Here is a 12656-nt window from a genome sequence, read left to right on the forward strand (position 1 = left end):
ATTATGAAATTTTTATATAATTCTTTTAAAATTTTGTAATAGTTATCTATAAATTAAACAAATTTATATTTTTAAATATAAACTATTTTTTCCAATGATAAATAAAAACATTAATTTTTTATTTTTTTTTTTTTTTCCTATAAAAACTCAAATATCTTCATGATTAAATTCAACATAAAATTAAAAAGTATTTTAATTACTTATCCAAGACACTCTATCAAGGGCATGGATTAACTACTGAACTCGTGGATAAATAAAATTTAATATATAAATACCATATTTCTATTTAATTGAGGAAAAATGATATTTAACATGTAACGCCATTTTTTTTTAGTCTTTACCAGACGTAGTATACCCACTTCGAGTTGGTAGAGATTTCAATCTTTTGAAATCCCTCCACCCAGATGAGGTTTCGATTGTCGACGAAGATTTCCCTGGAAGAGAAGAAGGGGTGGGCAGGGGAATCAAAAGAATCGATCCTAACGTTCAAGTGGATAATCTAAATACTATCAATAGTGTGTATACTTAGGAATAACTGGAGGGTAGGGAGACATACTTAGGAATAACTGGAGGGGAAGGAGACATCAGGTATCTAGTGGCTGGATTGATTTGTAATATCTGAAGAATTACGTAATATCAGGTATTCTGCCGAGCATTGGCTCAGACCACTAGCGAATCCGCTTGGAGTTAGCTTGAAAATGGCTTTGAAGGCTTTGGCTACAACATCTCGATTTACGGTCCAAAGCCAAAAGCTGGTGGAAAGAATTGTAGGTCTAAGGATGAAATTCATGGATACGTTCTACTTAAACTCAAAGAAATTTAAAGTCAAACTTAAAATGAAATAGAAAGGAATTTGGTCATATTTCGAAAGAAAACATGCCCTGGAGACCCGCATGCAGCAAGTGAAACAACATATCATTATGGATGACGCACTAGTGCCTTCATAATGGAAGAAGGAAAACTGATTAACAAAATAAATAAAATATGCAAATCCATTGCTCCCTTTATAGAGATTTTCTATGGAGAGGAGCTAAGAAAATTAAAATGGTCAATCGTTGTTTGGGAAAATCTTTGTCCCCAAACCAGTTTGGGGTTTGGGATTGAGAGCTGGGAGCTAAACTATAGTCGAGGTGGTTTAAGAGAGGAAATGAAATTTGCGACAGGAAATATTATCACACTATTTTTTAGTTTGAATATTTAAGAATTATAGAGTATCTCTGAAGCTTTTTAATATGGAATTTAGCTTGGAAAAACTAGATTCTTATCCAAAGCCATGCCTTATGTGAGATTAGGAATGTCTACACCACTCTTTGCTAGGAGAAAAACTTGGAAATAGATGCCATGGCTGAGACGATGGGGAACTCCGAGGGCTAAATGAACTTAACTTAGAGAAACATTTATGTTAACCATAACCTATGATTTGGAGAGGTAGAAAGTGATAGAGGATTGGCTGACGCACCCAAGCTTGACTGCCCAGCCCTCTCCTGCTCAAGGGTTACAAAGTCATAAAATTAACATTGCTCATTTCTCAAGACCGAGATATGCTCAAAGATTACAAATTCATACAATTAACATTGCTCAAGACCAAGATACACTTAAGTGGGGTTATGAAATTGTTGTAGTTTCTACAACCTCATTTAAAATTTTCCTTTATCTTTAAATTTTTGGAGCCTCTTAAGATCATGTCATCTTTCGTTTCAAGCCATTAATGTCATGCTCGATCATGTTATCTAAATGTTCAAGTCTTCTTAAAAAAAACGTAAGTGTCCATCTACTTGCTTTCACATGCCCAGTTCTTAACGTCTTCACAGGTGCACATGCAAAGATAAACTAAGTGAACTTCATAATGACCGTGCTGCACACTCTTTGTTAGCAGTCAATGTACAGTCCATGCCAATAATGATTGTGCAGTCTTGCCAATAGTTATTGCCTAATCAGTGATTGCGCAGTCCCCGCCAACAACGATTGTACAGTTCACTATCAGTGATTGCATAGTTCCCAATGATAGCAATCCTCTGCATATAGTGATTGAGCATTCCTGCTTGACAGTGAGATTATACTTCTTCAGGTAAAAACTGTCACACTGAGATTATAGGTCTTTTACGCAAGCGTTGGGTCGGCAAAAAAAGACAAGTAAACTCGAGTTGTTGGTCATCACTAAAATTGCATTCAATATACACAACCAAATTATATCCTTCGACGAAAACAAATTACAGATAACACCTTTGAAAATCCAAAAGGAATTCAATATACAACCAAATTCCATCCTTGGACGAAAACAAATTACGAATTAACAGCTTTGAAAAACCAAAAAAGAAGGCGAAAATAACACATGGGCAGCGGCGCCTATTACGGACCGGGTAATCACGTGGCCATACTTTCTAAGTTACTGATTTTGGTAGAAGTCTTAGTTATTGATTTTGGTAGAAGTCGGGAGTTTATAGGGATGTTTGGGATTTAAAAAAAAGGGATAAATTTGAACCCTACTAATGCTGCTATTATATTTCAAATCTCTGCCTATTCATGTAAATTTTATGGCCAAAAGGGGGTACGCAAGTAATTTTCTAAGAGAATTAGCTTACTCCGTGTCGTGGTTCACTGTAGCTCCGGAATTTTCGACACTGCGCGCCAAAAAAAGACAATAATCTTATCTGAACTTCATCCGTGTTTTATACGCTACCCCTCGGTTCATGTGTGTGGATCGCTACTACCTTGTCTATATATATAGCGTGTGACTGGCCTGTGGTATCCGTGCATAAAAACAAAGCAAGCTCATTTGCAATTTATTGCGCTGTGTTTGAGTAGTGTTTGTTCATTGTATTGTGTTTAACTTGCTTCCTGGTCTTAGCAATGGGGGGAAGAACAATAGATATTTCAGTTTCAGTTGCAGCAACTCTAGCTTTAGGATTACTGGTCTATCTTCAAGGTGGTACTCCCCAAATTCAAATCTACTCTATTTTATGAGAATTACATTAACGAGCGATGTGTATATCTTACTTATATGTCATCAATAAATATGTGTTTGCTTTCCCAACCGCAGGAGTTGAAGCTGCAACATTTGTGATCCAGAATAAGTGTTCGTTCACTGTGTGGGCCGCGGGAATTGCCGTAGGTGGCGGTCAAGCGCTCACACAAGGCCAGTCATGGAGTGTGGACGTGCCCGCAGGGACAAGTGCCGGGAGATTTTGGGGACGTACGGGCTGCTCTTTCGACGCATCTGGTAAAGGCAGCTGCAACACTGGTGACTGCGGCGGCTTGCTCAGCTGTCAAGCCGCTGGACGGTCTCCTGCAACGCTGGCTGAATATACTCTGAATGGGGCCAACGGTCGAGACACATATGACATCTCTCTCGTTGATGGATTTAATCTGCCTCTCTCCATAACTCAAGCCAAGCCGCTGGACGGTCTCCTGCAACGCTGGCTGAATATACTCTGAATGGGGCCAACGGTCGAGACACATATGACATCTCTCTCGTTGATGGATTTAATCTGCCTCTCTCCATAACTCCCTCGGACTCTAGCTGCCCAACCGTTGACTGCAGCAGCAACATAACTGCCAGCTGCCCTACAGAATTGAAAGTGGTCGATGGATGCGATAGTGCTTGTGCTGCTCTGAATACTCCCATCCATCGACCACCTCCGAGCTGGCACCCGCTGTGCTGGCGCATTTTCAAACCAACGCCTCATTTTCAAACCAACGCTCGCTAATTTTCAAACGATCCCTCGGGCCAAACATTCATTTGCTCCATTCGCCCTCCCAGAACACGTCCTCTGCACCCCTCTCGAGCATTCGTTTCTCCTGCTCACGGTGCTGATGAGATTAGAGCCCACATCGACCGGCTATTCCTTGTTATATAAGACACTCCTCTCCCTGGCCTGCTCTAATCTCATCTTCATTTACATATTCTGAATCACTAGAAATTTTTGTATCCATTCCACTGTGATTGAATTCCATTACTGCGTGTTTGAACGAGAAAATGTCTCATCACCACCGCCACAAACATCATGAGCAAGGGCACCACCATAGCAGACACCATCAGAACGAAGAGGAAATCAGAAGGCCGGGAATTGTTTACTATGGTGAACCGGCAGCCCAGGGGCAGATCTGTACGCTGTAGACTACGAGAGGGCTACGAAGGAGCAGAAACATCATAAACAAATGGAGCATGTAGCGGAAGTGGGAGCAGTCGCTGCAGGAGCGTTTGCAATGGTGAGATATCTTTTCGAGTCCTTAATCTCAATTTTCAACCCATATACAGACCTGAATTATTTTAATATACCATAGCTAATTCTGACAGAGATCTATTAAAAACAAAGCAATACATATAGGGGATATAACAGAGATCATGATGGTTGATAATGCCAATAAATTCGATCGATGGGATTTAAAGTTTAAACTTTGTGATTTTTTTGGTAAACCACTGTTAAATTTAACTTGATTATTGATTTCTGCATTATTTTGTAATAGGATGAACTGAAATATTTCCATAATTTGCAATTAAGGGAAGGATTAGCTTAAATTATCAATAGGATAATGATAACCGTTATAAAATGAATGTGAATATTGATATAATATTTTGTGTATGCAGTATGAGATGCACGAAGCAAAGAAGGATCCAGAGCACGCTCATAGGCACAAGATTGAGGCAGAGATTGCAGCAGCTGCTGCAGTTGGAGCAACCGGATACGCCTTGTACGAGCATCACCAGAAGAAGGAAGGTCATGGCAAAAAACACCACCACCATCATCACTGTTGAAATCTAATTTCAACGCCGATGTACCAAGCCAGAAACCGTTCACCGGAATTTTCTCGGAGCAATTTGCCGACGAAGGAATAATCCGGCAAGGAGCTCCGATATAATATGAAGCTGACACGTGGTTCACCACTGACGTAATGCAACGTAGTTTTCTCGGGCGATAAAGTTCGGTGACAAACGACCTTCCGATATTGTTGTCCACCGTCCGATTCGCCCGAATGCTTTCCGCCGTCGATCTCCTTAAGGTGCACGGGCCTGCAGCAAATCAATGCATTGCGTGGAGTAAAAGACTTATGGTTTGACCGCCGAATGAAAAATTTAATGAATTTATGTGTTGTTCGTAGTTTTTAGGTAGATTCTTTTAATACTGTTATGGGCATATGTTTTATAGTTTTTATATATGTTTTTTTTGGTGTATTGTAATATAAGCCTGCGCGCAGTTTTTTTTTTTATATAGAGCTTGCATTTTGTATGGAACGCACAGCAGTGCGGAAAAACCAAACAGAGGAGAATTGTAAAAGTCATTGGCCATCCCAAAAACAAAGAAATGTTTTGAAATCGTTTTTGTAATTTTCCACAGCAGTGGAAAAACCAGTGAGCGAGACAGAGTCGCTTTGTGAATCCCTCTCCACGCAGAGGAAGAAATTGTAACAGGTTTTGTTTTAAATCAATAGAAGTGCTTTATGGTATTGCATTAGACTGTTCTGAGTTAATTTATTCAAAAGAGGTTATCTGTGCAAAAGGTCCTGGACAGAGGAAACATAGGATTGCCTCTGTGGTATTTGATTCACTTGTTTTTGGTATTTTTTTCATTAAAAATACCCAACAGTGGTATCAGAGCAGGCTCAGGCTCTTTAAAGAAGTTAAAGAAGCTGAAGGGAGAAGGTTGTTGCTGCAGCAAAACCTCTCAGGCAGACAGAAGACTCAGACAACAAAGGATTCAGGTATTTTACAAAGTTTTTTTTGTGTTGCTGAAGAAACAGTCAGTTGTTTTAAACACACAGTCAAGGATTTAGAGGCATAGATCAGAATGCAAGGAATGGCTAGCACAAGCACTGGTATGGGTATGTTTAACACCCAGCTCCCACAGTTTAATGGGAAGAACTATGACTACTGGTCAATAACTATGAGAGCCCTGTCTGCCTCTCAAGATTTATGGGAAATAGTTGAAGATGGTTTTGAAGAACCAGCAGATGAAACTGAGTTCAATGCATTAACTCAGGGAGAGAGAGATCTCCTAAAGAGCAATAGGAAGAAGGATGCAAAGGCCATTTTATTGTTGCATCTAGCAGTAGACCAGAGTATATTTCCAAGGATAGCAGCAGCTAAAACATCAAATGAAGCATGGCAAACCCTCAAGACAGCCTATCAAGGCATGGAGAGAGTGAAGACAACAAAATTGCAAATGCTGAGAAAGGATTTTGAGAATCTGTGCATGAAGGAGTCAGATAACATTGACTCATTCTTCACTCATGTGATTGGTGTAATCACACAAATGAGAACTCATGGAGAAACAATTGAAGATAGAAGAATAGTGGAGAAAATATTGAGGGTCTTACCCTCAAGGTTTGATGCCATAGTCACCACCATTGAAGAGACAAAGGATCTCTCAAACTATTCAGTTGATGAGCTACATGCATCACTGATAACACATGAGCAGAGGTTGAGTAGGAATGAAAACTCATTTCTTGAGCAAGCCTTCAAGACCCAGATGTCCTTTGGAAGAGGAAGAGGTCAAGGAAGAGGAAACAAAAGAGGAAGAGGCAGAAGCCAGAACAGAGGTGGAAGGAACAGCCCATCAAATGCACAAGGAAGAGGCAGCAATCCAAATCAGAATCAAGGTCAAGGCAGCAGCCAACAAAGAGATCAGTATCAGGCTCAAGGACAAAGGTATGATAAATCTAATGTTCAATGCTATTATTGCAAAAAGTATGGACATTATGCTAGTGATTGTAGAAAGAAACAACATGATAAGAACAGCAGACAAAATGCAAATGTTACAAGAGAAAACAGCAGTCAAGACAATGTCCTGTTAGCTTGTAACATGGCTGAAACACATAGTGAGGACATTTGGTTTTTAGTCTCAGGTTGCAGCAACCATATGACAGGGAATATAGCCCTCTTTTCAGCCTTAAATCAGAATTTGAAATCAGAGGTCACACTAGGAACTGATTGTAAAGTGTCTGTTATGGGAAAAGGGGAGATAAAAATATTTACAAAACAAGGAGAAAGGAAAACCATAGCAAATGTCTACTATGTCCCCGGAATGAGATGTAACCTCTTGAGTGTTGGACAGCTTGTCCAAAAGGGTTACAATGTTTACTTTGTAAATGATGTGTGCACCATCATGGACATACCACCCAGCAAAAGATGCATTGCTGAAGTGAAGATGACAAGGAACAGGATGTTCCCTCTCAGGATCAGGGCAGACTTGAAGAACAAGAAGGAAATGGCAGCAATTACCCAAGAGGCCTTCCAAAGCGTGCCAAAGGATGAGAACTGGTTATGGCACTTGAGATTCGGGCATCTAAATTTTGGAGGTCTAAACTTATTGAGCAGAAAAGGAATGGTAAAGGGATTACCATTGATAGAGAAACCAGACAGCCTATGTGAAGGCTGCATTCTGGGAAAACAACATAGAGAAAGTTTTCCATCAGGGAAGAGCATAAGGGCAAAGGCACCCTTAGAGATTATCCACTCAGATTTGTGTGGACCAATGCAAGCTCCATCATTAGCTGGCAGCCTATATTTCTTGACATTCATTGATGATTTTACAAGAAAGACTTGGATATATTTCCTCAAGAACAAAAGTGAAGTCTTTGAGAAATTCCAAAATTTCAAAGCACTTGTGGAAAACCAAAGCGGGCTGCACATTAAAGTTTTGAGAACTGATAGAGGAGGTGAGTATATCTCCAAGGAATTCCTAAGATTTTGTAGAGAAAATGGAATTCATAAACAATTTACAGCAAGGTACACTCCGCAGCAAAATGGAGTTGCTGAAAGGAAAAACAGAACCATCATGGATATGGCGAGGAGCATGTTGAAGGCAAAGCATTTGCCAAATGAGTATTGGGCTGAAGCTGTACATTGTGCAGTTTATATATTGAACAGGTGTCCTACAAAAGCAGTGATGAACAAAGTGCCGGAAGAGGCATGGAGTGGGAGAAAGCAAGTAGGCACCCACATGAGAGTTTTTGGGTGTGTGGCCTATGCACACATTCCAGATCAGCTAAGGAGGAAGTTGGACAACAAAGGGGAGAAATGCATCTTCATTGGATACAGTGATGAATCCAAAGCCTACAGGCTGTACATTCCATCTACCAAGAAGTTCTTTGTCAGCAGAGATGTTCAATTCATTGAAGAGGAAGCTTGGGATGGAAGCATAGAGAAAACAGTGAATGTTAAAAACTGTTTGTCTCATGATGAAGATGAAGAGGAAGTGGCTGAAATGAATCCCCAAACAGCAGCGCCAACACAAGGACAACAAGGGACACCATTGAGGATTAATGAGAGTGCTTCTCCAAGCACACCACAAGGAGGAAATTCAAGTGCATCTTCAAGCACTTGCACACCAAGTGAAAGAGGTAAGAAATTTAGAAATCTAAGTGAAATTTATGAAGAAGGAATGAATTCCTTATTTGCCTTGTATTGTCATGTTGATAATCCCATTCATTTCGAAGATGCAATTAAAGATAGGAAATGGATAGAAGCTATGGATGAGGAGATGAATGCCATAGAGAGAAACAAAACATGGGATTTGGTTGAGCTACCGAAAGGCAAAGAAGTCATTGGTGTGAAATGGGTCTACAAGACCAAGAGCAATGCTGAAGGCAAGATTGAAAGGCACAAGGCAAGGCTGGTTGTCAAAGGCTACAAGCAGCAGTATGGGAGAGATTATGAGGAGACTTTCGCACCGGTTGCAAGAATGGAAACAGTGAGAGCAATGCTGTCCATAGCAGCACAAAACAAATGGAAAGTCTACCAAATGGATGTGAAATCAGCATTCCTAAATGGAGTATTAATGGAAGAGGTCTATGTGGAACAGCCTCTCGGATATGAGAAGAAAGGTGAAGAGCACAAAGTGTGCAAGTTGAAGAAAGCTCTTTATGGGCTGAAGCAAGCGCCAAGAGCATGGTACAGCAGGATAGATTCATATCTATTGGATAATGAATTTGACAAATGTGAAGGAGAACCCACAGTCTACATCAAGGAAAAGGATGGTAAAATTTTAATTGTTGTCTTGTATGTAGATGATGTTATTTTCACTGGAAATGATATTTATCTTATTGAGAATTTTAAATCAGTCATGAAGGATGAATTTGAAATGACTGACATGGGTTTCTTGAGATACTTCTTAGGCATAGAAGTAGAGCAAAATGAAAAAGGAATTTTTATATCACAAGCAAGATATGTAAATCAAGTATTGGACAGATTTAACATGCAAGAATGCAAGGCAGCCATCACTCCCACAGTAATGGGATTAAAACTCAGCAGAGAGGACAGCAGCAAGGATTTTGATCCTAGTTTGTACAAAAGTATTGTGGGCAGCCTTATGTATTTAACAGCAACTAGGCCTGATTTAATGTATGCTGTTAGTTTAATTTCCAGGTTCATGGAGAGGCCGAAGGAGGCACATTGGCAGGCAGCAAAAAGAATCTTGAGGTATGTGAAAGGTACCAAAATGTTTGGAATTCTATATCATGCCTCAGAACATTCAGATTTGGTTGGATACACTGACAGTGATTGGGCTGGAAGTGTAGATGATCGGAAGAGCACTTCCGGTTATGTGTTTCATATGGGTTCAGGAGCCATTTCATGGGCTTCTAAGAAGCAGTCCATTGTAGCATTGTCTACAGCAGAGGCTGAATATGTGGCAGCTACAGCAGCAGCATGTCAAGCAGTGTGGATGAGAAGAATGTTGAGAAGCTTAGGCCAAGAGCAGGCAAAAGCGACAGTGATTTTTTGTGACAATAGCTCAGCTATTGCATTGTCAAAGAATTCAGTGTTTCATAAGAGAACGAAACACATTGATACCAGGTTTCACTACATCAGAGAATTGGTGAACAATGGAGAAATTGTCCTAGAACATTGCAGGACTCAAGAACAGGTAGCAGACATCTTGACAAAGCCACTGGATCAGAAGAGCTTTGAATTTTTGAGGAAGTGTCTCGGTATGACTGAATGCCCAGCTGTTGAAATTAAAGGGGAGTGTTGAAATCTAATTTCAACGCCGATGTACCAAGCCAGAAACCGTTCACCGGAATTTTCTCGGAGCAATTTGCCGACGAAGGAATAATCCGGCAAGGAGCTCCGATATAATATGAAGCTGACACGTGGTTCACCACTGACGTAATGCAACGTAGTTTTCTTGGGCGATAAAGTTCGGTGACAAACGACCTTCCGATATTGTTGTCCACCGTCTGATTCGCCCGAATGCTTTCCGCCGTCGATCTCCTAAAGGTGCACGGGCCTGCAGCAAATCAATGCATTGCGTGGAGTAAAAGACTTATGGTTTGACCGCCGAATGAAAAATTTAATGAATTTATGTGTTGTTCGTAGTTTTTAGGTAGATGCTTTTAATAATGTTATGGGCATATGTTTTATAGTTTTTATATATGTTTTTTTTGTGTATTGTAATATAAGCCTGCGCGCAGTTTTTTTTTTTATATAGAGCTTAAATTTTGTATGGAACGCACAGCAGTGCGGAAAAACCAAACAGAGGAGAATTGTAAAAGTCATTGCCCATCCCAAAAACCAAAGAAATGTTTTGAAATCGTTTTTGTAATTTTCCACAGCAGTGGAAAAACCAGTGAGCGAGACAGAGTTGCTTTGTGAATCCCTCTCTGCGCAGAGGAAGAAATTGTAACAGGTTTTGTTTTAAATCAATAGAAGTGCTTTATGGTATTGCATTAGACTGTTCTGAGTTAATTTATTCAAAAGAGGTTATCTGTGCAAAAGGTCCTGGACAGAGGAAACATAGGATTGCCTCTGTGGTATTTGATTCACTTGTTTTTGGTATTTTTTTCATTAAAAATACCCAACAATCACCACCACTAGCTGCCCACAACAAAGCATTTAATTTAATTTCCTTCTTTAGCTAAAGAAGTTAGTCATTATTTGATCACTGGTTTCAGCTTCTTTTGTTGTTTGAACTTTATATTCAGTGTGGCGTTATGGGGTTCAGATGAAAATTGAAATTGAAGTCAACTGATTCATCTGTCCTCTTCCATATGTTCATATCAGTGTGCTTTCCTGTATGTACCTTTCAGATCCATGAGATCGAATCCGTTTGAATCGGTTTGTTTTGTGAAGCCAGTAAAGATTTTATTTTGAATAATCCATCACATTGTGAAACAGTTATCATATTATTGTTTATATGGAGTTTGTGATTCTTCAACACTGTTCCAATATTTTATTTAAGGTAGAACTTGTAGAATTTCAAAAAAAAATGGAGACTGATCAGAGTCAGGTTAAACAATTCACTTGATTTTTATTAATCAAATTACTAAATATTTCCAAATTTTACAATCATGTTAAATTCAACTCCACCATGAAGACTTTAACATGAACACAATTCACTTTCAGAAAAGCCATTGACAATGTTTGCATTGCATGAACCCAAAAGCCTTTTAAATTGTGAAAGGCCACCATGGACAATGTTTGTATTGCATGAACCCAAAAGCCCCTTAAATTTTGAAATGTTATATCATGAAGGCAATGTCTTTAATCGTAACTCTGTAAAATTTATCCCTAACAGTTTTTGCTATATAAACATCGAATCGATGATACTCACGCTTTATAAAATGGATTGAATCTTGATCAGTCGAGGACAGCTTTTGGGGTTTGAAAAAGGCATGTCGGACGAGAGAAGAAGAATTTGATACCAGGGTCGAAGGGATATTAGGGTTCGAAGAAATGGTATTGTTATGGGAATCCATTTGAATAAATAGGACCTATTTTGGTAGTACAAATTAAGATAGAATCTCAGCGCCTATGTGAGTCAGGATGTGGGCTCAAGCAACATAATATAATCAAACAACTTTATTCATCATACTGCAAACAAATTGGCAGTAGTATGGAGTAATTATGAAATGTGGCCCTTTGTTAATAATATTTCTGTCATGCTAGAGGCTTCCTCCCAGTGTTGTCTCATAATAAAAAATTATAATGTATCCCTGAATATTCTAGTCTTTTCTAATGCTAATGGCTTAATTTTCCCTTGTACTGGGGGCTTGGATGTTATTGCTACTTAATAGCATAAATTAGGAATTCATTCAAAAGATTAGAAACTACAATTTCATCATGGGTTCTTCAAGTTGTTGCTTCTCAATTAGACCATCTGATCAGTGTCTCCGGCATAAGTTCAGTATTTAGCCTATATATTTTGAAAGGTTTTTGAATTTTCTGTTCCTTCTCATATACTTTTTAAATTCACCTATTTTGAGCTTGCTCCTCAGGGATCAAATGGTGCATCACTTGAGTTCCTGAGGGCTGATACGGATTAGTACCTTTTTTATTTAGAGTTGTATTTCCTTTTTTTCCACATAAATCTTCATCTCCTCCACTAAAAACAGCTGCAAATTAGAAGATAAATGGGTCTGTAGACCGACTGCAAAGGACTGCCCGTGATAGAGAAACGAACTAGAGTTTTGCTGGCTCGTATGGTATATGAGAGGGGTTTCATATTTGAGGGTAGAATCTGTTTATGATAAGGACATATTGTTAACTAATGTAGATTCTAAAACAGAGGATGGCTTGGAACAAATAGTATTGGAGGAAAGAATTTCCTAGTTCTCATTCTCCAGGTTTAGATATGAATATGGCAGCATTTTTCTTGTCCTTGGGAGACCTAGTGTATGTTTAGGTGTTGAAGCAATCTTAGTGTATGTTCAGGGGTGGT

At 39.2% G+C, this 12656-nt stretch overlaps 1 protein-coding gene across 2 annotated transcripts; it reads left to right on the forward strand.

The window, feature by feature from the left end:
* The first annotated feature begins 2593 nt into the window (after positions 1-2593).
* Positions 2594-4727, forward strand: LOC149207004 (pathogenesis-related thaumatin-like protein 3.7). 2 transcript variants are annotated; one of them, XM_089395628.1, is made up of 3 exons: positions 2594-2929; positions 3041-4209; positions 4589-4727. In XM_089395628.1, exons 1-2 carry the CDS (start codon positions 2851-2853, stop codon positions 3433-3435), a joined length of 474 nt encoding a protein of 157 aa, XP_089251754.1. In that variant the 5' UTR covers positions 2594-2850; the 3' UTR covers positions 3436-4209; positions 4589-4727. The 2 variants fall into 2 exon arrangements, with proteins under 2 accessions (XP_089251754.1, XP_089251755.1); XM_089395629.1 differs by having other exon boundaries at positions 2607-2926.
* The last annotated feature ends 7929 nt before the right edge of the window (positions 4728-12656 follow it).

The sequence above is a fragment of the Pinus tabuliformis genome, chromosome 1_2 (genome assembly GCF_031772625.1).
Source record: "Pinus tabuliformis cultivar Carrire ecotype Pingquan chromosome 1_2, CPIR1, whole genome shotgun sequence".
In the NCBI taxonomy this organism is placed as follows: domain Eukaryota; kingdom Viridiplantae; phylum Streptophyta; class Pinopsida; order Pinales; family Pinaceae; genus Pinus; species Pinus tabuliformis.